Genomic DNA, 27930 nt, shown 5'->3' with positions numbered 1-27930 from the left:
CTGCTGTGACAGAACAGCTTGGTTGCACATTGCATCCCAGGCCCGTCTGCAGCATGGGTATTATTTCAAACCATCACATGGAAGCGTGCAGACCTTAGGTTTGCAAATCAAGATTCCCCAGTGTTTTCCCTCCATCAGCACTTCCGTCTTCCCCTGGCTTTCTCCTTCTACTTGCTCTTTAGCATCTCTCTTTCCCCCCTTGCCTTCCAGTACTCCCGCATCCTGCTCCTCTTCGGACAGAGCTCCTCTCTGGGATCTGCAGCAGCGGTCAGAGGACGTTCCCCATACACGCAGGACCGCTCATCACCTGGCACCCCCCTGCAGCCTCCTCCTGAGGCTTGACGGCAGCGCACAGGTGGAGCGGATTAGAAGCGGTGGGGCAGATGCTGCAGGTTCTCAGCAGAAGCAAAGCTACCACAATGCAAGGGTGAATGGTGGAGCAAGAAGAGCAGACAGCACAACTATGTGCAAGATCCTTGCATACCCATGCTGCCCCACCAAGATGGAAATCTAGTGTCTGGGCAGTTTGCTCTTTGGCACTGCCTGCTGCACCTTTCCAAGGAGCTTGGGTCATGGACACAGCTTACCTGGAGCCAGAGCCAGCTTTCCAGGGTCTGTTGTGTTTTGCAGGCCACGGGACTATGGCCTGGAGACAGCAACTTGTGGTCGCTAACAGCAGCTTAGGGGGCTGGGGGGCATGACTGGTGAGGAGAGGCTGGGGGACCTGGGCTGCTTTAGTCTGGAGAAGAGAAGACCGAGGGGGACTGAACAGTGGCCGTCACCTCCCTGCAGGGGGGCTGCGAAGAGGATGGAGCTGGGCTGGTCTCAGTGGGGGCAGATGGCAGGACAAGGAGCAATGGGCTCAAGCTGCAGCAAGGGAGGGTTAGGCTGGATATCAAGAAAAACTCTCTCACTAGGAGGGTGGTGAAGCACTGGGACGGGTTACCCAGAGGGGCCGTGAACTCTCCGTCCTTGGAAGTTTTGAAGACCCAGGTAGACAAACCCTTGGCTGGGAGGATGTAGTTGGGGCTGGTCCTGCTTGGAGCAGGGGCTTGGACTAGATGAGACTTCCTGAGGTCCCTTCAACCCGCATTTTCTATGAGTCTGTGATGACCAGCCTGGAAATGACCAAGAGAAGCAAAACCCAAGCATTCAGCCTTACATGTTCCTCTCCAGACCTCCCCGCTATTTCTGTCTCTCTTCTTGGACAGACTAAACAAAGCAATGATGTCTTTTTAATGTGGTGATGTATTTCCTTGCTGAACCTGGCTGCTCTGGCTTGACAGCTGGGCTCAGACAACAGGTCTGCCAGAAGATGTTAAGCCCATATGTAGGCTGTGAAGCGCAAGTCCTTTCCGAAAACACTGTGTTTTCGCAGGCCGGTAACACAGAACATCCTCATATGACAGAAGAATGGGGGCACTGGGGATAACTATGCCTCTACAACACGCCACAGAGAAATCCCGTGATGCACAGCAACAAGCCAACATAACACCCATACAGTTGCAGTACCATTCAGCTGGCCGCCGTCTTTCCACAAGCTAACCGTAACGAGTGCTTCTCTCATCACAAAATATTCCTGCATGCGCTCTGCCCTCCGGAAAGTGACTGCTGAGGAGTTTGAGCGACGGGGGCATTCCAGCGAGCCAGACGTTTGTCTTTAATTCGAGCCTTTTAAATGTAGTTTGCCGATGACTGAAGCCCAGCTGCTTGGGAAGAACCCTTTGAACCCTCAGACTTTCATTTCCCCTTGTTATCTGCACCAGAGTAACTGGAAAGACTGGGCCGGCAGGAGAGAAGACCGCAGTGTTGTCCTTTGCACTGGCTGGATACCAGAACTTGGTAGAGGTGCACCTGAACTTGTTCTCAGAGACCTTAAATGCACACAAAGTTACACCATTTAAGTTAAAGTCCTTATTTTAAACCAAGGTCTACCAAGTCTAAATGGGGAGATCCATGTGAGCTACATTGCCCTGCTTCTGCAATGGCATGGCAACATGCCCAACGTCTACCAGGCGCAACATGCCCAACGTCTACATACCCCACGTATACATACCCAAGGAGCTCATGAGACAACCAATAGGCCCCTAGATCCACCAGCAACAGAGGCAGCAATTGAGGGGAAGGAGTACACTGTGGGGATACTATACAATTTTTGCATGTCACTTTTCGCTATCAAGGCAGTTGGGGAAATGCCTATTGGAGAAAAAGCGCTTCTTTGGGTTCTCACTGAGCATTGCTTGTTAGAGACGGAGCTATCAGAAGAGAAGAGGTGGGCAAAACGGACAAATTAAAGAAGAACAATTCACCAGGAATGAAGGGGGGCTGAATGAAGGCAATAACAAGGGTGAGCTCCTAACCAAAACAGGCAATTGTTCATTAAAACGGCTGTCGTGCTACATACCAAAGGAGTAGAGGCTAACAAACACACGGCTCTACTTCAAAAATAATAAAAAACCCCAGTCGTGGTGATCCTGATTATTTTTCATACCGAACGCAGCCTGGGACTCTCCAGGGAAAAGTCCGGCCCTCGGGTACCAGCAAAACAAATAAACAGAAAGAAATTTCCTCTTCCGCGAGGAAACACATGAGAACCTGGCGAACGACGTTGCCGAGCGGTGAAATCCTGGCCTGGCTGAAGTCAACCGACTTCCATGAAACGTGGGATTTCTCCCATGCAAGCTATTGTCGTGTCCTAGCAGGGAATCAGTTTATATTGGAGCCGTGGCTGGTGCCTCATAAGATTAGTGTTTTTCCATCGACAGAAGCAGCCCCGGCAAACGCTGAAAGAGATGAAATACGCACACTCCTCCAGTCAAGTAGGAAATCAAAAACCGTATTACTCATTTCATGAAAAGAGCAAAATGAATTAAGAGGGAAAAAGTATACAATTTTGGTGTGCGCAAGAGAGTCCTAGCTCCTTCAGCAATAAAGTGGATGCAACCTTAAATCTAATTCCAAACCTAACCAATTTTACCTGATTGATTACAGTGGCTGTACAAAGTACTGGGAGAAGTTGGGGTGGAAGGTAACTGGTTTTGCTCCCGGACTTATCCTCGCCGCTAGGGAGATCTCAGAAAAACTGTGAGCGAGGGAGCGCAGACTGCACGATCCCATTTCAGTCTGAACTAATTTCTAAATGAAAGAATATTAAAACAAAGCCTTTTGCTTTAAATCATTAGTACACGAATGCTAGCCATTAGTCAAGATGAGTTTTTTCTAGTTCTAATCCATCTTCCAGGCTGTGTTGTTACCCTACCGTTTTTGTGTAATTAAAATGTGGCAGGTAGTTTACACACAAGAGGGAGTAATTGGATTAAAAATAACTCTTCATAACCAAACTTAAACTGCTTGTTTTCTCTTATGGTCTTTTAATAAAGAAACCAAAGACAACAATATTATTTAGCCCTCCTCCCAGCTACTGCAGCGTTTGGCCTCTTCAAGGTGCTAACATTTCACTTGCTGTGTTTAAATACACACGTTCAGCTTTAAATGCAATTTACACTCTTAAATATAAATTATTAACAGATGCATCAATTTGATCCTCTGAACTATTTAATTTTAAGGGATGCTAGCAGCTGATGTTAAGCGCCTCAAATCCCATAAATCCTGAAGTGGCACAGGAAGGATAATAGAAAGGTTTCGTAGAAACTCAGAGAAAATGAGAGTTGAAGGGACCTCAGGGGGTCACATCTAGTCCAACCTCCTGCTCAAAGCTCAACTCCTTCATCCCAGCCAAGGTTTGTCTAGTTGGGTCTTAAACACCCCCAAGGATGGAGACTGCACCTCCTGTCCCAGAGCTTCACCACCCTCCTCGTTTCATGTGCCATGATTAAGGCACAGCTGAATCTGTGACTGCTGAGTGCTTGGAAGAAAGCTTCTGTATGGGCAGATCACTCCATGACTACCCATGGCAATATTTTGGCTGCTGTGGGAAATTGGATTTGGCTTTCGATGGACCACTGGTTTGATGCATGACTGAGAAGGTGCAGCAAAGCAGTCTGGTCTTGCACAATTGTCCATCCTGCCTCTCTATGCACCCTCTGCCCACAGCGGGACCATCCCATCCAGAGCCAGAGGTCCCAACCTCCTCCTCCCTGCATGGATGACAGGCATGGGCGCACATGCATGTTCAGAACCACACGCTGCCTTTGACTTGAAGGACCAGCTACGCATGGAAGTTGCAAAATATTATTCCTGTAAACAGTCTGCACCCTGAATGCTTCGATAAAAGCAACTCTTTGAGAATCTTGCATCTTGAATAGGATTTATGAACAAATATTATTATTATTTTTATTCTGTGAGCAGACATCAGGGCTTTGGGAAAGGATCAGGGTCGCCAGGTGCTGGATACAAATGCAAAAAAAGACAGCGTGTGCCCCGAGGAGCTTACCCTCCGCATGTGAGATGAAGCAAGCCAATCTGACCATAATAAACAAACAGCACAACAGGCTTCGGATAAGTGAAACGGGGAAAGGAGCCAACTTGACTTTCCGAGTAGAAGCGAGGTTTGGCAGGCATCGTTTACATGCAGCTTGCTGGCTACCAGTCCTCTTTAGACACCTCGCTCCTCTCTCGGGGGCTCTGTGCCGGGGCACAGGGGAAGAGCTCCTGTTTGGAGCGGTGGCACGGTAGGTGACCACAGGCCCCTTGCGTGGGAGGCGGGCAGCAATTATTATGTGAGCCTCGTGCTATTTAAAAGAAGGAAATTATTTTCTGATTTTTTTTTTTTTTTTTTTAACCGTTAGAGTTGGAAACTAATAAAGCCAAAAGCTTTTCAGAAAGGGTCTGAATTCATTTACCTGGCAGGTGAAGCATGCATCCCCAATGATGCACTGAGCAATTCTGATGACTGGCGCTGCCTGGGAACCCCCACGGCATAGTTGTGTGTGGGCACCTGTATAAATTAAAGGCAGGCCAACCCCAATTTTCTATGATTCAAAGAGCACGTTGCACTGTGCAGGCACTACGTTATCAGGCACTATTACAAGTGAGGTGAATGCGAAGAGCGCGGGGGCTGCAGCTCTGATCCTACGCTTGGATCTGAAGGTACAAGCCCTTGTAGCTGCGGTTCTCAATCGGGGCGCCTGGAGATCCTTTCAAGGGTGCCGCACAAGGTTAGCCCTGCTAACTTTGCAAAGAGGATTCACCAGATAACCCCAGGGATTTCCAATAAGAACCACGGTGTTTAAAAACCTTCGGTACTGTTTTGGACTTACTGAGTTCTCTGACTGACTCTAGTATTTTTCTGTAATTAAAAAAAATGAGTGAAAAGCAAGAGCTGGCATTTTCTGTGGGGTGTCTTGAGTCTAACTACTGCCTTGCAGGGTGGCATTGCTCTCAGTCAGGCCCCGATTCAGCCCTCAGGGCTGCAAATTCACACGGGAACCCAAGCTGCACCCAGCAGACCGTAACCCAGCCCTTGATCACAGACTCATAGACAACGAGGGTGGAAGGGACCTCAGGGGGTCACATCTAGCCCAACCCTTGTTCCAAGCAGGACCAGCCCCAACTACATGATCCCAGCCAAGACTTTGTCTAGCCGGGTCTTCAAAACCTCCAAGGATGGAGAGTCCACCACCTCTCTGCGTAACCTCTGCCAGTGCTTCGCCACCCTCCTCGTGAGAGTTTTTCCTAATATCCAACCTAATATCCAACCTCAACCTAATATCCTAATTTCCTAATATCCAACCTCAACCTTCCTTGCTGCAACTGGAGCCCATTGCTCCTTCTTCTGACACCAAACCTTATCCCCAAACCAAACACAGAAGGACTGCAAACTCAGACCAGGCTCCTCCAGTGTTGGGACCCAGAGGCCTTAGGGCCCGGGTCTGACCTTTGCGCTCAGCTCAAGCTCCATGCTTAGCTTGACTTGTGTGTGAGACATGCACCAGGTGAAAGGAGCAGATGGGAAAATACTCTCCCTCCCTGTCTTAGACTCAGCAGCATCATAGGGACACAACACCAGCGGGTGGGCAAATCTGAGCCCGCTTCAGGACTTCCCCTAGATCTCATGGGAGAGCTAAGCATGGCATGGTTCCTACCTGAAATCACATTAGGAGACTGCATTTTTTTGTTCCTACTAGCCACACTCTGCTTTGAGTTTTTGGCCTGTCCATGCTCCAAACAAAGCTAGTTTATGAACGGGCCATGCTCCAATTTAAGGGCAGTGTCACTCTAGTGCCAAAGGCACCGACCCCCAGGCCCCGTTGCTGACTCGCTTTTGGTGCAGACCAAACTGCTCGGGGTGCCACACACCAAACGGGGAGTCGATGACAAATCCAGAGGCAAAGCAGGGAGGAGCAGGCCCGGTGCAGCCCTGAGACTTTTGCTTGCTGTAAAAAGAAAAGAGCCCAGCCCTGTTTCTTTTGACTTCTGCATATTTGGGCTTCTTTTTTCTTTTTTAATGAAATGAGTTGGGCGTTGCTCATTATAAAGCCCTGGTGATCAAAAGCCCGCCAACTTAAACGCAGATTGTGTAAAGGGCTGCCTTGCAAACTGTGCTTCAGTAAGGGATGAATGGTGGAAATGGAGCAGAGTGCGATTAAAAGGGAATAAAAGGCATTTTGCTTCTCTTTGTGTCTGCGGAGTCGATGGAGTGGATGGGGGAGAGAGAGAATGGAGTCGATTGTTATCTCGATGCCAGGCAGGAGGAACAGCTTCTGCTTAGGGAAGGTATTATTTTCCAGACTGCCTTTCCTCCTCCCTTCCTCACGCCCTGTTATCAACATTTATTACACCCCAGAGTTTTCCCCAGCAGAAGGCTTGCTGAGCTCATTAAAATGCAATGAGCACTTATTGGATATAATAAGCACTCGCTGTATTTTAATGCGTGCCAGGACTGTCCTGTGGAGCAATGCTGGTTCAGACACCGTGGGGCGGGCTTGAGGTCGCAGAGGAGATGCTGGGGCAATGGCACTTTGAAATCAGCCATAACGATATGGCTGACTAGCTCCTCCCTCCTCGCTGCAGGGTGGGATACATCCCTGACCTGCCAGGCTGGGGTTATGCTCCAGTTGCTCTTCTTACCCCACCACAGTCTTCACCAACCCCGAGCAAAGGTGGTGAGAGTCAAAGCACATGCATCTATGCACCTATTCGCTGGAGAACTGCACCATTTTGGTTGTTTAAAAATGAATACAGACTGCAGGAGACCTCGGCGGCAAGCTCGCACAAATAGGACTTCCTCCGAGACAGCTCGATGCCGCTCTGCCCTGGGATGCACACTGCTTCCAATGCAAAAGGTCTTCCTTTGTTCCTCTTTTCCCACAGGTGCCATGGGCTAGAGGTTTTACTGCAACAAGACAATGCCGAGTGCTTTGCACAGGCCTTCTGGAAAGTCCAGTCATCCCACAAGCATTCAGGGGAGACCAGTGGACCGGGCACCCCAAAAGAGAAAAGTCCACACTGACTTCAAAGCTGTAACAACACCGTTCCTAACTTGAAGCCACTTGCCCCCCAAAGCTGGAGAGAAGATGACAAAAAAGGTTTCAAAACGAAACCAGCATTTTTTTCCCCTGTGCTCAAGCTATGGGTGGGACAGTCCTGTAAAGACTGGATTTAAGGAAGAGCGGAGATAGTTTGATAAACACAGAGTCCTCCTGTGTTATTACCCAGCACTTGGCACAGGAAGCATGCCTTACTGGCGTCAAGTGTCCATAGGATCAGGGCAAAATAGAAGGGGAATCCCAAACGGTGCAAGCTTTTGGACCAGATCCACCTCAAGCAGCGGGGAACTGAACTGGCCGCACAAAGACATTAAACCGAATTGACCTCTTTCCTCCGAGACCGATTCATTCGCTTGGGGGAACATGCGAAGGCTCAGCTTGGGCTATAAATCCTGGGAGCACAAATAAAACCTGAAGGCAATGTGCCCACAGCAACACATAATTCCCTGGCATTAATGGCTTTGTGTCTTCCCCTAACTACCAGCGTGTCACCGCTGGGACATTAGGTGGATGGGCGTTTAATTTCACAACATGATTCAAAATAATCTCCTTATACCTGGGTAGGTATTTCACAAACCCAATATAAAGCTGCTCCCCTTGCAGGCTTCAGTATTTTTAAGTTTGTGCTGTTATCACCACCGACTGTTTACTGCCTACAAACTTACAGCATACGGAGGTGAATTAACCCACAAGGATGGAGTTCACGCCCCGGACTGGCACCAACATGGGTCGCACAGAGTATCTGGCACTTTGACGTGTGACTTGTCCATCAGGCTGAGAAGCACACCACTATCCCAGCATACCCGTTATACAATGAACTATTGTACTGAGCAGTTAAAACTGGCGCTAACCCCATTCAGGTATATAACCAGCCTGGTAAAGCTTTAATCACTCAAATGTGGCTGACTCTTCAGTGAGCTACTGATAATAGCTTATTTCTTGCAGATCATTGCTTTAAAATCTCTTGCTCCCAAGGTGCACTTACATTTCTGGAGTATTACTGCTCACCGTGTATCTGTCCCAGGACAGCTGTTGGAGACTATGACTTCCATAAGTTCTGATAGCATAATAGTTTGCTGATTGGATGCAGTAAATTACTGATTATTACTCAACCTCCCACAGACTATTAGTGAGATAATATAGGTGAGGGACCTGGACACAGGATGCGTTATCCCTAGCATAACCCGCATCAGCATAACTCACGAGAGTCCCTTGTAAAGGTACCGTGGGAAAAATGAGAGGTAAAGCTACACTGGTATAAATTATACTGGCATAGATGCTGTGGGTCTGCTTCTATCCCGGGCTAGCTGTTTGCTCAATTCAAACAGGCTATTCCTAGTTCCCCACTGCCTAATGACCTCTTGTGACAGCTACTCCAGTAAAGCCAATTATCTGCCTGCTGCAGGCACTCCCCGAGCCAATGCAGGTGACTTTGGTGTTAAAAAAGTGTGTGCCTTGGCCCTAGGTCTGATCAGGCTCACCGGGAGCTAGGCACCATTTAATATCCTCAAAAAGAGAATTGAAGTGGCACACGGGGCTTGTGCTACTGCCCTTGGTCCGGTGGGGGGACCCTGCCTCCATGTAATCTCTCCCCCATTCAAGGTCTTTTTCCACTGGTTTGCAGGGGGAGTTAGACCGGACCCAATGAGGGAGCTCCAATCAGCGAGGAATGGATGCTTACAGTAATGACAGCAGGCACGTCTGCAAACCAAGGCTGAAGATAAGAATATGCTTGGCTAATTTTCACGTAAAGAGCACACACCGTGCTGCCAGACTCTTGTGATGTTATTGCAACTCTCCCAACCTCAGGTATGATAAAACCCCCTGGAGATCACGCAACAGCTTTCATTTAAAATGAGAAGGCAAAAGGAGCTTCTTGCCCTTGTGGTCATGGGGGAAGTGATAAAACACACAAGATCTTAGCCCACAAGAGGCTGAAAAGTGATAACGTGCAAAAAAAAAAAAGAGTGCAAAAAACAAACCCAATAGCAATTTCCTAATTTTTGAACATTATCATTTTTAAGCCAGTCTTATCATTTTTCTGGGGAACCATGATTTTTGAACGCCTGGGGCTTATAACACCGCACACAGCCTTGGGAGTCCTTCTCCAGATGAAGGAGATTACACATTTCATGGACATTAGGGCTGGACGGGACCTTGGCCTCGCAAGATCATCAGGTCCAGCCCCCAGAAGATAACTGGGTACCTTCATGGCTTGGCCCTGTAACATGCAAGTTTGGGAACTGGAGCACCACGTTCCTCTCAGCTCCCGGGAGGAAATTCCAGTCCCTCTCCCATCATGCAAAGACTTTTTGGAAACCCCTACTTACGATGGTGAAGTTCATAACCTTGAGAATCCAGATGGTCATGGCCAGGTTCACCAGGATTAAAATCATGAGGAGGAGCACAAAGAAATAGAGACATCTCTTCCTCCAGCCATAAATCCCCACTTTGTAAACCTGCGGTCCTTCCGAGCTCTGCATGGCGCTCCGGTGCGCGTACTGTTCCTGAGGCATCTGAAACAAATGCATGGAGATGAGCATGTACTTTAAGCTGCAGGGCAAATCAGATGATGAGAACTGCCTACAGGCTTGTGTCTATACTTCTCAGAGCGTCCTTTAACTCCAGAAATTACCAGCTGGTCAGTGTCTCCTCCCGCGGCTTCCTTCTGCATTGCTTTTCCTAGGGCTTATTTTATATAGTACTGAATCATCGCAGTTTATATACATCTTGCTCTCTTATACACACACACACACGTGTACACACACATATACATATACTTACATACACGTACTTATATACACACACTATATATACATGCACACATACACATGTAACATACATATGTGCACACATACACATACATATATGCATACTTATATATGCACACATGCATATATATGCACACACGCACGCACAGTAGAGGTTTCCCATGGAGACCATTCTCCAACGACTCTGTTAACAGCTCCAGGTTTTCTGCAAGGCAGGCGCTCCAGGGCCCCTAAAAATCCTGAGGGTAAAATTTTGCATGCGTTTGGTAAAAGAAGTTGAGTTCAGCAGTTTGTTTTGAAGGTGCAGTATGACTTCTCAGAGGCTTTAATTCAAATAAAAGTCTCAAAATTATTCCTTGTGGCTTTGAAGAAAGGGGGGAGGGCAACGGCTCTGAGTTCTTTCTGTCGTTCCACTGAAGAGGCTTAAAATGGAAAGTTGTCCATCTGTACAGCCCAAATCAAATCAGCACATCACCATGTGAGATTTACACTGAATCACCGGCACCGAGTGTGTGGGGGCCCAAGGGCCCTAGTGCCCCTTGGAAAGAGGACTGTGGGCCCAAACCTGAGGAAAATCATGCAATATTTCTATAATATTTTATATTGTAAAAGATGGATTCAATTATGCTAAGTGTGCTGGATATAAGGTGATGTGTATAGGAACAAGTGACTGAGGCTCTGAGCTATTACCAGGGATCCACGTTTTTCGTTTGCTGCGGAAAAACACAATTTTTTCCTTTAACAGAGAAAAACATGGGCCAGCAAGGGGCTGCGGGCAGTGGGGAGGGCACTCAAAGACAGGAAGCACCATGCACATGTGCATGCACACATGCACATGGCAGCCACGCAGCAATGGAGAGCAGCTCCCTGAAGGTAAGTCAATGGGGGGCGGAGGAGAGGGGGCACAGGTGATATGTTGGGGGGAGGCACAGGTGACACAGCGGAGAGGAGTGGGAGGGGGGCCAAGGCAATGCGTCAAGTGGAGCACGCGCCCCTGAGATTTCTGTGCCCGCAGCAGGGCACAGGGCTGCAGCTGGGTTGGACCAGCTCTGGGAAGGCGCTACCTCCGTGGTCCAGCGGACAGTATCTGGTGCAGGAGTGAGCACCATGCACCATGCTGCCATGGCCGCCTACCTTTGAATGGGACATGATGTCTCTCATGGTATGTCTACAGGACACAGTGTAGCACCATGCAGGGATACCCCTGGTATCTCTGTGCTGCACCATGTAGTGCTGTGTCAGTGCCCACAGGGCTTTCCCATGCACATGGAAGAAGTGTTGCACACCTACAGCTCTCCCTCCCATTTCCCTTTGCAAGTCTTGCCTCCTAGACAGGAAGGACCCCCCAGGCCACAGGGGCTGGAGGGGTTGCTGCTGGGGTTGCTGCTGCGGGAGGAGGCCCACAACTGTGTTCATGCTTGTGCATGGGTAGGTACACGCAGTTGGGCTTCTCCCCATTGCACCCACATCACAGCTGTTCACAAGCTGGGCCCTGAATAATCTGACTGCAGAGAGAGCACCGCTGCACGTGACCACAGCCCCAAACTTCCGCATTTGTTTTGCAACAGTTTGTGTATTGGGTTTTACCCACTGGGGTGAATGTTATTGAATTCATTGGGTCGGGTAACTCATTTCTTGACCTGGAGATTATGGAAGTTATTTTGTAATATCAGGTATTCAATTATTTCTGGCATGTCAATGTTTTAACTATATTTGTAATAATAAAACTGTATAAAGTTAAGTGTACACTCGTGGGGCTGTCTCTATAGGGAAATGGAGGGATCCACATATATGGAGGTGACGTCCCTCCTTCAACACCCTAGCCTGTCTCCATTTGTCTGGGAGGGCACACCTTCGGTGTACCTGGGTTACAGTTGGATGTTTTCAAGACCCAGGTAGACAAAGCCTTGGCTGGGATGATGGAGTTGGGGCTGGTCCTGCTTGCAGCAGGGGGCTGGACCAGATGCGACTCCTGAGCTCCCTTCCAGCCCTTGCTTTTGATGATTCTGTTTCACAAAAGGGTCTGGTTTTAGCATCCCCAGTCAAATGCTCCCTCTGGCCTTTCTGCCTCCCATTCCACATGTGAGCCAGCCTGGGGGCTGTAATACTGAAAATGAATGACAACTGCATCTCCCGCCCTCCCAAACCACATGCTACGTCTGGCCAATCCAGGAACCAGATGTGGCACCCCGTGCACCACCCGCTTTCAAACAGGCATGGATTTCTGTACCTATTGCAAGAGCAAACTCCTGCTCAGTTTTTATTCTGTGATCAAACCTCATGCCCACCTGGAGAAAAAGTTTTGCAGACACAAAAAAGATTTCTGTGAGAGCTGGACATAGCCACAGTGACAGCCTGAATCCAAACAAGAGTCTGATTTGGAGAATTTCTCCAATTCAAGGCACACAGTATACGTACAGTTCTACAATAAGCAGTGACATATCAAGGGAAGTACTGCTCATACCTGGTGAAAGTGTCCCAGTGCTTGGCCTAACACGATCCTAACACGGAATGCTACACATTTTAGACACGGCTATAGAACATGATACTCACATGATCATCATGTACTACACCATGTAACCATGTATATAAAGCAGCTTCGAACTTGCATTTTTTGTGCACTGCAAGTAATAAAATGATCAGGTCTCCAATTCTCTTAAGGGAAAAGAAATAATGATAGACACAGAGGGCTGAGGTCTGTTAAACAAGTGAGTTCAATGAAAAGCTTTTCAAGGCAGCTCGAAAAGAAGCAAGATACATCTGCTATCAATAATCAGCTTTCCGTGGGAGAAAAAAGCACGTTTGTTATAATTTACATCTGGGCCATTTCTTCTGACTAAAACATTAAAAAGAAATCAGGAGAAAATTAAGCACCAGGAGACAGTACTATCTAGAAAGATCCTTTTATTTGTCTCTTTTGGCAGAGGTCTTCCTTTTTAAATGCAAAATACAGACTGGAGAGGGAGGATTCAGGAAGAAGAGCTAGAGGAGGGGTGCTGGAAGAGAAAATACTGCTAGGTGTGGCTATCAAACTGCATCAGTGGGCCTAGCACAAGTGGCAAGGATAGGAAAGCAATGTATACCTTGATCAACCTATATTTAAAGTGCCCACCATTCCCTAAACTGTGGTATTAGTCCCTTGCAGAATCAGACAGCCATTCCCACATTTATAGCCCTATTTCAAAAAACAACAGAAATGCAGCCATCGCACTTTAAAACTTCCCAGTCTGAACCCATTGAAGCTGATTGAACCCGTAAGCAAGTTCTACCTCACCAGCTGTACTCCTCTCAGAGTACTGCACCCTCGATCGAGTGATTCTCAACCGCAGGGTGCCACACAACATTAGCACTGTCACATGTTCAAACAGGATTCACGAGATGAACCGAGACTTTTCAAATAGGAATCCCCAGTGTCAAAACGGCTTTGCTTGTTGTGGTCTTTCAGGCTAAGTCAAGACAGTTCAAAAGCCCAAGGCTGAATCGATTCAATCTTTGCAGGTTAGCCTGAACCGCGCAGACTGAACCCGTAAGCAAGCAAACAGACATTCATTTCTGATTCTGGAAATGCAGCCACATGCCTGCAGTGGCCCAGGCCAGAAGCCGGGGGGCGCTACAGCATGCCTCCTTGCCGGGCTGGAGCAGACAGTTTGGCCAAGCCTACCCTCCTCACCCTGCACGGGGTGGGGGAGGTCTGCCGGGGAGGCTCAAAGCATCCTGGGATGCTGGGGGATTGTGCATTAACTTGACCCTAAAGGGCATCTGGGACAGAAGTTCAGTAAACCGATTTAACCTAAATCAGTTCAGTCTGATACTACATCCATCCAGGTTTACCTTAAAGCAGTTTTGGCCACTTTGAAAGCAGTTTATGCGCGCTGGACTTCTGTTGCGTTCCAGATGTGAACCGGTTTCCGATCACTTATACGGGTTTCATAGTTTCATAGTAGCTAGAGTCGGAAGGGTTGATGTATAACTTCTGTCCCTAGCCTCCGAGTTTTCTGCAGCAGAATTGCTCTTTTATATTTTGTCATCAAAACACGAGGGCAAGCTAAGAGCTGGCATTTTCCAAGGAGTGCCTCAAATCGAAACAAGCTGAGAACCTCAGCCCTAGATAATTAGTGTACCAGGTGCAGCAAACAGGACTCAATCCAGGTCTCACGCATGCCGCATGGGCCTTTCCACTGGCTTCCGCGGGCTGTGAATCACTCCCTTCATGAGGGAGGTTTTATCTACTCCTCGAAGGCCACGGGGACAGTCGTGCTACGACTCCTCCTGGACTCCTCTGCCAGCAAGGCCTCAGCATCTGGAGATGCTTTTCAAAACATCTGCACGGCCCAAGGAGACAGGAAAGCAGACTCGCTGGAGAGGCATCGCACATGAAAAGCAGCAAACAGCCACCAGCTTCCATAATTATCCCAGGTCCCAAGACATCCCGGGAATCCCTGTCTCGCATCTGCCTTCATCCAGCCCAAAGCAGCAGCTTGCTGATTTTCTCTTCCATGCGGCTCGAGGCTGCAACAGGACGGTCCCCGCTGCATGGGATGAAGGGGTTGACAGGGCAGAAGCACGGGCTTCCCTGGGAAATGTGTGTCGGATGATTTCCTGCAGGTCGTCAAGCTTTGCGGGCTCTCCCAGGGCCGTCACTGAGGTGGGTCGGGGTGGAGGACATTCCCATACAAGAGGGTTTCTCTCCCTTTGCTCCTGGAGTTTGTTGGGAAGGACCCGCTTGCCTATGGACCTTGACGAAACTCGGGGCTCACCGCATCTCTTCTGCCCCAGCTTGCCAGGACATCAAGGTGCTGCGCTTGATGTCCTGGCATGCTGCTCTGGGCTCTACCTCCAAAAAGGGCTGAAATCAAACCCTGCAGAAGCCGGGCTGTTTTGCTTCCATAATTGGGATGGATTTGCTTGCTGGGAGGGAGGCAGCAGAGCCAAAGCATGCACTGAAAGGAGCGGGCAGGGTTCGGACCCTCGGCCCTGCCTTAATGCTCATCCCCGACTCACTGCAGGAGTGGTTTGGGGTATGGGGAGGGCCGGGGGTAGGCAGCGTGTTCCCCTTCACGCCCAATGCCCTGACTCATCTCCGGGCTTGCTTGCACAGAAGTGTGTGCCTGCCCCAAAAGGAGCAGAGACTGGGGCTGCTAATCCAGACTGGTTTCCCAGTCCTGGCGTGACCTGGCCACCCATTCCTTGCAAAGTGGGTGAAACACCTCCTGCAACAAGCCATCTACCCCCCCAGCCCCATCTGACCCCTCAGACCCCTTCTCCCCCGCGGTAGTTCCTCCTAATATTGCTTGCTCACCAAGCCTCTACTTTTCTCTCTTTTCTCTTGCTCTAAGAGACCCTTTCATCTCTCCCTTTGCTCCTTCCTCCCTTACGAAAGGCAGGCTACACCCCCTGCCCTCTGAAAGGGTGCCCCCCCATATCCATCCTAACCCCAGTCAAACCCCGGCCATCCTTAAACCCCCACGCCTGGAAAAGAAGCACGGTCTGGGCAGCAAGCGTCCGAGGGGGCGAAGCCGCAGGACGGGGTATCCCCCTGGCACACCCCCCCGTTTCCAAACCACAGCCCTCCATACCAGAAGTTGCTATCAGTCTCTCAAGCTGCAGCCGAGAAGGCAAGAAAGTAAATCTATAAACCCAGCTGCGCTTTCTGCCGAAAAAGGAGAAACCTAAATGTTTCGTAGTTATTTAGGGAACAAAGCGCAGAGGAGCTGCAGCGAGGACAGCCGCCGAGTCAAATGCAAGTCCGGGGCTCGAACTTCCCGGCCGCGGCCGTGTTGGGTCTCACGTGCCGTACGCGTTCCCTTCTGCTGATATTTTACACCTACAAAACCACATGCTCGAAAGAACAACTGCACAAAAGCTGCAAATCAAAGGCTGCGGTAGAATTAAATCCTGTCTTAAAAATCTCGCTGCAGGACTTGACGAACCCGTATCGGAGGTGGGGGGCATTAAGTAACACCCCGAAGCAGGAAAACAAACCAACTTCGGCCCCACGTAATGGATGTAGATACAATGCTACGCTGCGTATTCATTTGTTCCAGCTGCATAATATTGACTGACTGAAGAGGAGCCACACTACTTCGCTCTCGTTTCCCGGTACAGAGCCAACTGCCGTTACCCCTGGAAAGGGTCCTGGGCTGAGACACCCACTTCCACGGACAAACGAAGTGGAGGGGGGTTGAGCGGCAGGTCTGCTGCCAGCTGCAATGTGCCACGGCGAGGCTGGATCTGGCCGAACAATTCCCCTTGAAGGCGAGTTAAAGAGAAGCCAGCACCCCACGCTAAGCAAGCTTCTTCGGCAAAATGCCACTGCACATTGCAAACTTCTTCCTCTCTGCAGCAAGCAAACAGCCTCCCCAGCAGCCGCGCAGAGGAGCAGCAAAGCAAATCCAGTGCCCGGAGAAAGAAAAATGCACTCCTTACCTCTTCTGGAGGGGCTGGGTGAAAACCCCGCGCTCGTGGGGCGCGCGGGAGGCGGCCGGGAGGGTGCAGGGCTGCCTTCAGAGCAGCACGGGGCCTAGGCTGCGTTCATGAGCTGCCCCTGTCAGATTTTCCAGCAGCCGCCTTGCAGCCAAGTCCCTGCCCATGCCTGAAGAATTTCCTGAGCAGCATTCCCGGTCTCTTTCTAACTGCTTTGAAACCACGCTCTGTCTCTACTTCAATAAGGCTTTGTCAGGCCAAGTTGCAGCTACTGGTTTGGCTCCAGAGAGCAATTGAAAACACATGTGTTTTGCCTTAAAGAGCCCCCCACCACTCCCCGCAAGCACTCTCCTGCCCTAAGCCCATGGAGACTACATGGCTTGTGTTTGCAGCTAGAAAGCAAGTCATCTCTGCACCAATTCTGAACCCGAGAAGGTATTTCCTTCACCAACTTTCCTCGCGGCGCGGATGGCACTGTTGCACCGCTCCCTACTCCCCACGAATATCCCGGGAGCTGGGCTGAACGGAGGTGGCAGGCTGTTTGCCGAGCCCCACGAAGCATGGAAATATAGGAGTTAACATTTCCAGTTCACCATCATCCCCGCCCCCCCACCTTGCCTTTGCCTCTCCTGAAATTTCAACTACGAGAAAAGAAAGCATATTTTTAGCATCTCGAGGCTCAGTTCAGTGCATCAGAACTGCACCCTAACCTTGTTATACACTCCTGTAGCTGCTGAGACTAAAAATAATACAATTATTTTGGAGTACTTTCACTCCTCTCTGCTCTCAAGCTGTCCTAACCCCGGAAAAAATATTTAAAGCACCTTGCATCTCCTTCCCGCAGTAATGAACATTGCTTTGGTCTTGGCTTAAGGGAGGGGGGAAAACAGACAAACTGCTCTGCCTTCAATAATCAGAAAGGGGCCCGGTTCTTCGTACCTGTAATCATCTCCAGATGACACCACGGGCCGGGATAACGAGCACGCGTTCTGCAGCTGTGGACACCCTGGGACCGACTCCTGCCTGAGAAGCGGAGCCAGGGGAGATGGAGACACACGCATGGATGTCCCCCGATCCACCACAGTTGAGTTCCACCAAAGATGAAACACAGCCGCAGAGTTGTCAAGGTAACAATATAGAAAAGAGACAGTTTAAAGAGAGAGAATTATATCCCCCCCCCATGTGCTATTTCCAAATAATACACGTGGTTTCTCTCCAATCTATTCTTGTCTGCAGAGGCACCTAACCCAGGTGCGTGTTTATAGGCAACGAGCATCGCTGGAGGTCAGAAGCAACTCCAACTTGATTCAAAGTCTGGAGTCAATGGAAAGCCCATCTATTTTAGCTGGCCTGGGCTTGGACCCGCAGTGAGAACTCACCTACGACTCAAGGGGTGCGAGATGTGCCCTTGACATGTTGTGGAAAGAGTCGAGCAAAGCCCTCCCCAGAGTTACACGCATAAAGGGCTCGCACCATGTCATCACCTCACCCCGCTCTGCCAGCACTGGGTCCTGCACCCCTTGGCTTTAGCGGGGTTGCAACATCACTCGCAGCCAGATGACCCCCGTAGGCACTGGGATCCCAAGAGAAGGCTGCAGAGCCTGGCCCCTTGCTAGATACGATTTGATCTGGGTCACAATGCCAGGCTGCGCACAATGCAACAATCCCGCTGGTGACCACAAGTGAGGGCAGTTCATTTTGCATTTGCACAGCTGGAATTTGAACAAAAGCCTCTTGGATCCAGACTCAGGCGCTGGCATTCGCTCTGGCGAAAGGAGCTCCACAACTGTCTGCCATGGAAACAACACTATCATTTTTCAGGGCCTCCAGCCAACAGCGAATGAAACCATCACTGCCTGTGAAACCCTCAGAGCCTCTTCTCATAAACAAATGGAAACAGAGCAATTCAAGTGCAGATTCACGTGAGAGAGCTCGCCGGATCTGCAGGAATAGCGGGCGCTTGCAAAGTCGACTGCTCCTCACCTTCTACCCAAGACCTCGGTACCCCCCCAGTGCACGTCTGAGTACGGTGCCGTCAGTGAAATGACACAGTCACTAAGAGTTAAGCACGTTCATATGTGTGTTGCTACGTCAGGACTTTAGCTAGCGGCCAGGATCTGTGGTACCAGTGTTCGAGCTATTTATTGCAGGAGGACCCTGTACCTATCGTGTTACTAGTAGTGATCCATTTCAAATCCTAGCGCCACGTTAATTCCTTACTAAACTGGACATGATCTTTTCCCATTATATTATGTAATTTATATATGGAATTTTTTTCTATGAATCAATAGCATGCTGGTAAGCACAGACACGGAGGCCTGATATGTTAATATTGCTTTTTTTTTTTCCATTGGTATAATGAGTAGGCCAAGTCTATAAACATTTACATTAAAGCTCTCGTGCATCGCACCAACCTCACTGGTACTTAAGGGTGCCTTAATGTAAACTGCATTACTGCCTAACTATTTTGTCAAAACAACTGTTGGAGCAAAGCCATTTTGCCCGGGTTGTATTCATCCCTTCTCATTCATGCATGGTGTTCTGCAGTGTTTTCAGGCATTAATCCTGCAGGTTAAATACACTTCTTTTTATATTATTGAGACATCATGTTACTGCCAATGCTTCCTAAACTATATGAACTGTGCAAGCATAAACTTGGGTTTATAGTGACATAATGATCTGCCTAACTACTCTTATTTATCAGTGTTGACATGATTATGAGGACTCAAAGAACAATGGAGCCCTTTTGCAATATCAAATATATTTATATACTTTCCGTACTCTTGAAGCCAGGGATCAGAATGTGTCAAGGCTGCTGTTTGGTTCAGCAAATCCTTTCTACAAGGCAATTCAAGGGAGCTGTGGCTGCCAACTCTCTGGCAGTGATTTAATCCTGGTTGTTCCCAAGTTATTTTTCTCCTGGAGCAGCCATTTTTATGCTGGAAGAAAAAGCCCGGACATCTGTACCCTTATGGTTTCTCCTGGGAGAGCAGCAACTCTCCCAGGAGAAACTGAACATCTGTACAAGGCCACCGATATCCCCATATGTCGTCCCCAGTCCTGGATGCGACAGACAAGGCACAAGATATTCATGCCACCTATATTCATGTTGGGTAGTATCATGCTCTATATACAGGGCCATCGATTCCATGGAGGTTGTGATGTCAGTCAGACTATTTGCATATTAAGACATTAAACCAAAGATTTACTAGATCACAGACCACAATAAGGTTACAATGTCATGAAGAGAGGTAACAATAGGCAACTTTTCCTTAAAGATTTTATTTTTTTCTTCAGTTAAGCTTGACCTGTGGTTTGACTCACAGCAGCCTCTGGGAGTAGTTGACAGCAGTTCCTCAAAACGTGCCCTTGATGTATAAATATACATGATTAATTCAGCTTAATGGATAATACTATTTGCCTACCAGAAAAAACCCCCACAAGGCTCTCATGCTGTGCACATTTCAGCGAGTGGGATTTCCAGCGCCTCGACACAACAGTTCAAACCCCTTCATGAGAAAGCTGCAAATCAACAGATGCACAGAAAGCACCTGCACATGTGAGACAGCGCGCGCGCACACACACACACACACACACACACACACACACACACCTGGAGTGGAGAAGGAATCAGCATGCAATTTTTAATTTCAGAACGAGATAATTAAGCCATCTCTGGCTTTCTCCTTCCTTGGCACGCTTCTAAGTGTCAGCCCAGAAAACTATTCTGAAATACAAGAACGGGAGATGGGGAGGGTCGGGAAGGGGTGTCATTTTTTGCACATCTCAAAACCCTTCGCATAAAAATAATCTACCCAATTATTATTACCAGTTTTGGGCTGGCTAAATTTGTTTCAGTTTTGCAGCTATTCGTACTGGATCTATGAATGAACGTAAGAGGGAAGGCAAGACTTAAGCGAACACAGCCTCTTTAAATGTTGAGGCGAAGCAAACACGGAGCTGTCTGGTGAGTTAACTGTTTGGGTCAGGGACATTAAATGGGCTCTTACAAGGCGTCTCAGAGGAATTCAGTCATTCAGAGAGGGGAGGGGGGATCTGGGATCAGAAAGGCTTGAGTTAAACTGCAGCGAAGTTTTTGCATTGAGACTGACTGACTTCAGATATTTCCACTGGGAAAAAATAAGCTGCTGCACCTTCAAAAATAGACCTGCTGCTGTATTTTCTTACGATAAGGCTAACATTGCTGCATTGTCAGAAGTTATAAATACAGCCTGTGGTAGGATTGAGATGGGAGGCCTTTTATTCCCTACAATTTAACAGAAGAAGAAGGTACATAAAGGCTTTTGCTTGTGAGCTGCTGAACACTGGCCCGATTCTAGCAAGCAAAGCCATCGGTTACGGGCCTAACTTTAAAGCATGTGAATAGCGTCACTGAAACAGGAGATGAATCTGAACAGAAGTCTCGGCCCTGCTATCCCACCCGCAGGCTATTTAGGATTTGCAGTTTGCCCTTTGTACCTACCTGGAGTTAGTAGGCAGCAGCCTGACTGTTAAAAAGGGATGGCATAAATAAAGATGGTACTGCAGTATCAAGCATCTGAAAAGCAAGACCAACTGGGCTAGGCGTGCTGAGTTCATCCAGCCGTGTGCGTGGCTTCTGTAATGTGGATTAAATTGAAGTGGCTGCAGGTGAACAGAGCAGGAAGGAGCAAAAATTGAAGCTATAAAGAGATGCCATATTCTGGCTTTGGTAACGCTGACCTCAGCTTTGTTACTGGAGCCCACTGGTCGATAGATGGATTGGAAACAGGCCCCGTCCATGGGGAGAGGAGCATTTGAGACAACAAGGCAAAAACAAACCTGAAAGGTACAAATGGGCCCATCTCTGAACTGAGACCAAGTAGCAGATCATCTCCTGGGGGCCAGCCCCGGACCACGAGATCGGCGCCATCCTCCCAGCTGCTAGGTTGACAGAGATGTAGCACCTTGGCACTCGGCCTTTGGAGAATTAGCAGGTCCTGGTGATTACTACACACCTGCTGCTAAATGCCTGGATGTGAGAAAGGCTCCCCGCTGTCAGTCAAGTAGTGAGAAAGCCAAGGGAGGAGGCAAGCAATACTTTTATTTTTCACTCTCTTCCCACTGAGAGCAGTGGGGGAGGATGCAGATTTGGAGCTGGCTTCACCCGCTGCGATAACGAGTGGAACAACGCTTGACATCACTCGTGCCAACTCGAAACGTTCGGGTTTGAGGGCTCGGTGCTTCCACATGTCAGCAGCTCCCGGGTCCGCGAGTGCCCCGAACTCATTTGGAGCTTACAGCTGAACTAATCAGCCCAGCGCAACGCTCTGCCTCCTGGTTTGCACCACAGCCGCGCTGGTGCCTGCCCCTCCCAACATCAGGCAATACAATCCAGCCCCACCAACCCCTAGTTTGCAATTAGCCTGATGATTTCCATCATTTGCAGGCTCTTCTCAGAAATAATTTAAGGAGTACAAGGCCAGCAGAGCTTGTTATTAGGTAAAATGGAAAGCACTCCTTTTCATTTCTCTGGCAACGCGAACGCAATTACCCTGAATCATTCTCAAACTATGCGGGCTGTAATTTTCTGAGGCGCTATTACCATTAAAAAGTCCTGCTCTGAGAGATGGCCTGGACCAGTCTTCAGATCCAGAAGAGATTTACCAATAATAAGCAACGTCTTCATTTCCACAGACCGGAGCCACTTTGTTTAACCAGAATGCGTGCGCACACACAGACACGCCACTTTTTCCCCAGCCCCCTCCTTCCCTCTGAGCTGGCCTGGTATAATAACTACAAAAAAAAAAAAAAAAAAAGAAATGCTGAAGTTTAATGTTATACAGATGTAAGAGCAAATATGCTGTTGGCAAAGCCAATAATTATGCATCTATTACGGTCTTAATGGTGCCCAAATTTATTACCCTTATCTGCGCAGCCCCGGCCTTTGCTCATTCCGAAATCAGGTTAAATGCACACAGCTGCTCTACAAGCCTCATTCAGACACAGGCTGCCCCGATGACAAAAAATCTTCACCTTGGCCTGCCATAATCATCTTCCAGGGGTGAAAGGTCCAGCTTCCCTGCTGAGTCTGCTGTGATCCCTCTTCAGAGCACAGATACGTCGTGCTACCTCAACGCGATGCAGGAACAAAGTCGGCTGCTTAGCAGTCTGCAGGTAACGCCGCTGTTCTCCTCTAGACCTCTCCATTTTTATTCAGTCAAGAATGCAAGCTCTGCTTCTTCTGTTTCTTACAATAGCGTCTTTGGCCCGAATAACTCAATGAGCAAATATCCCTCCTGAAGTTTGGCCAAGTTCTGGCTAGGAGGGGGAGAGGCGGAAAGGCAGTGGGAGCAGAGCAGCCAAGTCTTCTGCTCCTAAACCCTTGGGAGAAGAAAAGAAAAGTGCCTCTCCTAAGAAAAAAATTGCAACCTGAGGAGTTCTGCCATTAGGTCTCCAAATTATTCTGATAATAAGGGCAGAAGTTCCCCTCTGCTGCAACCTCAGCTATCTGAGCAGTCGGCTTGCCATGCAACTGAGTCTGACTTGAAGGAAATGAGCCTTCGAGGGATGGGAGCTTTCCCTGCAGCAGCCAGGCTCTTCCCTGCCTTTGAACGTGCACCACAGCCACCACCTGGCTTGTCCCAACTCAAAGGCAGTTGCTTTCTTCGGATCTGGGCTGCCACAGCTCTCCCAGGCCACCAGACCAGGCAGCTGTGGGATTTAGGTCAATACCAGTGTCAGACCAGGCCTCTCTTGCTCTGTGATTTGGTACCATGCAAACCAGGACAGCCTGTTCCATGTTGGGTTGTGAGCACCTAAACTGGCAACTCCACCTGGACTAGGCTGGGTAAGGAGGGTGTGTGGGCACCCAGCAGGACTAAAAACAAGACCTGTCACAGGGTGGATGAGTTCCCTGCGAGCCAACGGCCATCCATACCCGGAGAAGAAATTTCATAGACATCAGGGGCTGGAAGGGACTTTGTAAAATCAGAGTCCAGCCCCCCACCCCGGCCATAGGTAGGAAGTCACCTGGGATCAAGTGATCCCAGCAGGAAAAATATCCAGATGTTTTTTGAAAGAGTCCAGAGTAGGTGCTTGCAGGAGATAGGCGCCGCCAGGTTACCTTACCCAAAAAACCATCAGTGATGCACAGCACCTAAGGTTGCAGCGGCCTCAAGGCTGACTTGACTTGACTGGTGCTCGAGACAAAGGACACGGGGAGTTGGAAACAAGTGCTGTGAAGTTATGGTAGCCAGACTGACCTATGCCAGGGCTGCTTCTTCACTCCAAGATCAGCCAGATCTAGACTTTCTCCCAAATCTCCATGTCACCTAAAAGCCCTCTTTTGAGTCTCTAAGAACCTGAGTTTGAAGATCATAGGGTTCCAGTCTAATACTAAAAAGGAAGTGTGTGTGTATGCAAGTGTGCAAGACAGAGAGCACTCCCCTGTCTTCGTCTGAAGAGTTAAGCCTTAATATACTATTCACTCTTTGCCCTCCTCCTCACTTTTGGTAAACCTATAATTATAGCCTGGGATTGTCTCACTGCACAGCAGTTCATACTCCAGCAACTCGGGCTCTGCTGCTGCAATCTTCATTGTGGATCTGGAAAAAAGTGGATAAACATTTACTCCTTAATATTCACTCCTACTCTGCAGACCCATGAGCAGTACCTCTGGGAGAGTGGGCTGCATTTCTAATGCTGCTGCCCCACGGGTTTGGCAGTGAGCGCATTCACTTTTTTATTTGCATAATCGGGGGGAAAACGAGTCTCACCTGGGGACTTTGGAGCCAATGTTCCTCCCTGCTAAGCAGAGGATGCTCAGGGATGTTAACAGCAGTTCTGTGCTCAGCTTTGTGCCAAAAATATCCTCCTGGGACGAGCCCTGGGAAGCAACAGATGAGGAAAGAGACAAAAGGCAGAAGGGCTAGGTGGAGCCATGTCTCCTCTGCCGAACACATTTTCCTGGCTGATACGAGATAGAAGCAGGCTGCTCTCTTCCAAGGGCTGGGATGATTCACTTCCTTCCTCGGGCTTCCTCTTGGACCGGTGCAATGCACACACTGCCTCTCCCCCCAGGCTGTCACCAGAAACGCAACCCGGCCTTTCGAGGCAATTTTGTGGTGCTGAAGAGGCACTGCTCCATCCGGCGTTCGCAGCATTGCCTGCACAGTGCACCCACTGCCCTGTCTTTTCCTGCCCCGTCACTCAAGTGATCTGACCATGCAGGGTAAATTTCCCCTTCGCTTGGGAATAAGGAAAGGGGACAAAAAAGTTTAAACTACGCCCCTTTCCCATAAAACCATTTTCCAAATGCAAAGTTAACGTGATAAAAAACTTACGGTTTTCCACCTTAAAGGAGAAATCAAAACAGGGCGTTTATTCACATCGGCATGTGATTGGAGGTGGAAAATCGGGAGAAACCTAAGGGACAAATCTTACTGTCACGATGCCGCACAACGTCTGCAGCAGCCAACGACTGCTGGCCACCGAGGCACCCTCAGAATATGTGACATCATCTGGGGGGGGCAGGAAACCACTGCAGCCAATCAGTGGGTAGGGCCACTGCCTTCTCAGCTAATCAGCAGTGAGGGGTGGCATTGGCCAATCAGCAGCAAGAGGCGTGGCCACCACACAAAGGCCACCTCCCTCCCTGGCTGGCTGGGAACCCTGCTCCTCCTGGCTGTGTACCGCCCTACCTCCAAGCCCAGCCAATAGAGCTGCCAGGACAAATGATTGACATGTATTTCCACCAATGAACTGAAAACCAGGATTGTCTGCAGTCCTTTAGGAATGGGCGCGGGACAAATGGTTTAAAAACAGGACAGGTCCCGTACAAAACAGGCCCAAGGGCCACACTCACCAGAGGCCAGGACTTTCTCCGTACCCTGCAGTGACAAAGGAGCGGCCCGTCTGCAAGGGGACGGCCCCGTCCTGCTGTTAGGATCCCCGAGCAAAGCATCCTCGCTTCGCCAGTGCAGCTCTTCCTCATCACCACGGACCTAACTCCCTTAGCGGGCGCTGCAGGACGCCGGGACCCTCTGTGCGCACAGCCCAAAGAGGTTGACTTGGTCTCCCTGCCACAAACCAGCAAGGGGATCTGTGGCTCTCAGCGAAGGCGTGCCGGCGTTTGGGAGGTGCGAGGGCGCAGGGAAAGCTATTCCAACCATTGTCTGGAACAGTCCCAGCGTTTTACAGGTTTATCATCTGAGTACAAACTCCCGCCCGGTCTGGTGCCCCTTTTCACTTACCTGTTTTTATTATTCTACTACAGAAACTGCACTGCAAATCTTTCAAAGGTTAACAGGCCTGTCCAGAAAGCACAAGCACCAGCCTGGCTACAGCCTGTGAATTTTAATGCCCTGCATTACAAGAAGCGTTCTATTTTTATACCTGTTAGCAGCCTGCAATCAGCAGTATTTCAGTAACTGTATAAGATATGACAGGGGCCAAGGAAATGAACAATAACACGACTGTAAAGCACCCGGGCTGCCATCAATAATAGGAGACCACGGTAAGGACGGAAGGGGAAGAGATGGGGAAAGTATTGTGGCAGGGGAAGGGGATCCAGAGACACTCAGACAAGGGCATCTCCATCTGCTGAGCCCCACAAACGGAGAGGACTGGGCTGTAGCACACCCTGCTCCTGCATGGCACGGCACAGTCTTACGCAGAGCGTGCGAGACACGCACAGCGCGCCCCGAGTAAAATTAACCGCCGCGTTTGCTCAGTGGGTTCAAGCAGGTCCCATTCCCACCTCCCAAAGAGACTCGGCACCTTTCTGTTCAAAGCCAAAGGTGCTCAGAAACAAAACAGGAGAAACACGGACAGGACTGCTCAGGAACAAGCGGGGAAACGGAGAGGTTTCAAGGGCAGAATGACTTGGATTGGGCAGCTATCACGTCTTTGCATATATTGTATTGCCAAGCTGGCAATGGTACCATGTGCATGGGTCACCTTTGGATCCCTACGTCTTTCCAAGCATGTACCGTCCCTGTTCCTGATATCCACCACTGAGATCCCGAACCTCATTAAGTGATGCGCCAAAAGAGCGGGTCTTGCTCCCCCATCCACACAGTAACCCTGCAACCTCTTCAGGCTGCAGCTGATCCTTGCAGGTAAGGCTATAACCTGAGGCCAGGGCCAGGCTGAGCAAGTTTCAGGGCCCCTTTCCAGCAAAAGCATCTTAGCATATGAGCATCCAGCCCAGTTGCTAGACTCCAGCCCCTTCACCGTGGCACTAAACCACCATAAGACAGGAGCAAACACGTGCCCGGGCATTCCCAGGGCAATGCCCTGCGCAACCAGCTCCTCCTAGCCTGCATCTCCCAAATTGGCCACCCTTCCCTATGAAAAAGGAACCCAATCACTCCTTAAATATTGAACGTGTCACAATTACATGCCCGTGTTTCTTTATAATTATCTTAACTACTCCACTCTCATGAAAATGTGGATGAAAAACCTGAGAACATTACGTTGCTCTCTCTCTTCATAATTACACAAATTCAATAAAACCTGATGCTTAACATGTCTGGCATCTGTACACTCTTGATATGCAATTAACCTGAAATATGTTTCCTTCATATTTGCTACGTTCCTATCAAATACATTTCAAGTGGGGGCAGAGAGAGACAGGAGGAGGATCTTCCATAAACTGATGAATTCCTCTGCAGGAACATTTCCAATCCTGTATCTTTGCCTAAAAAGAACCCCAACAATCAATTTTGGACTAATCTAGACTTGAGATCTATTTATTCTTATATTTCCCTCCTCTTGACCAGAGTGGTTACCCAAAGTTTAGTACCCTATTGGTTGTTTTCACTCAGAAGTGAGGTTTATAACGGAGTCGGTTATCTCTGATGTATTCCTGTTCGTTGAAGCAGGACATACAAAAACTCATTTCCCAGAACACAGGAGGACTCGAACAACAGCCGTTAGCACTGGGACACACACGAGCAACACCAAGAACCTCTTTAAGTCTGAAAAGGCTACATCATAACCTGTGGGCAACTGATGTATGCCCTTCTCTCCCAACAGATGCCCCGTCAAACTTCAGAAGAAGGGTGTTTGTGCCTGAAGACTTGCAAAGAACAATTTTTTCCAACTATTTAATTGGTCTAATAAGAGAGATCACATCTACCCAAGGAACCTTAACCACCAAACTTCACACCTCTTAGTGTCTCGGCCAGTGGCCGGTCCTGCATGGCTCCCATGTTGTTTTTATCAATAAAAATGTCCATTAGGTGTCCCAGATAAATTGCCTCTTGCTGACACAACTCCTCTGTCTTTGGATTCATTTTTGGAGC

The 27930-nt window shown here is 49.0% G+C and overlaps 1 protein-coding gene across 2 annotated transcripts in view; it reads right to left on the bottom strand.

Moving 5' to 3' along the window:
- The window catches only part of SGCD (sarcoglycan delta), a 241655-nt gene that overhangs the window by 146620 nt on the left and 67105 nt on the right, over nucleotides 1-27930 (bottom strand). The window contains exons 1-2 of one of the 2 annotated variants that reach the window (XM_019535276.1): nucleotides 16646-17107; nucleotides 9779-9964 (exon numbers count right to left, since the gene is read on the bottom strand). In XM_019535276.1, the coding sequence (XP_019390821.1) occupies nucleotides 9779-9964 (186 nt within the window). In that variant the 5' untranslated portion in view covers nucleotides 16646-17107. Of the gene's footprint in view, nucleotides 1-9778; nucleotides 9965-16645; nucleotides 17108-27930 lie in introns of those variants that run through there. The other variant, XM_019535275.1, reaches the window with a different exon arrangement.

The sequence above is a fragment of the Crocodylus porosus genome, unplaced genomic scaffold (genome assembly GCF_001723895.1).
Source record: "Crocodylus porosus isolate Cpor-Errol unplaced genomic scaffold, CroPor_comp1, whole genome shotgun sequence".
NCBI lineage: Eukaryota > Metazoa > Chordata > Crocodylia > Crocodylidae > Crocodylus > Crocodylus porosus.
The sequence above is the reverse complement of the archived record's forward strand: the minus strand, read 5'-3'. Positions and strand labels throughout refer to the sequence as shown.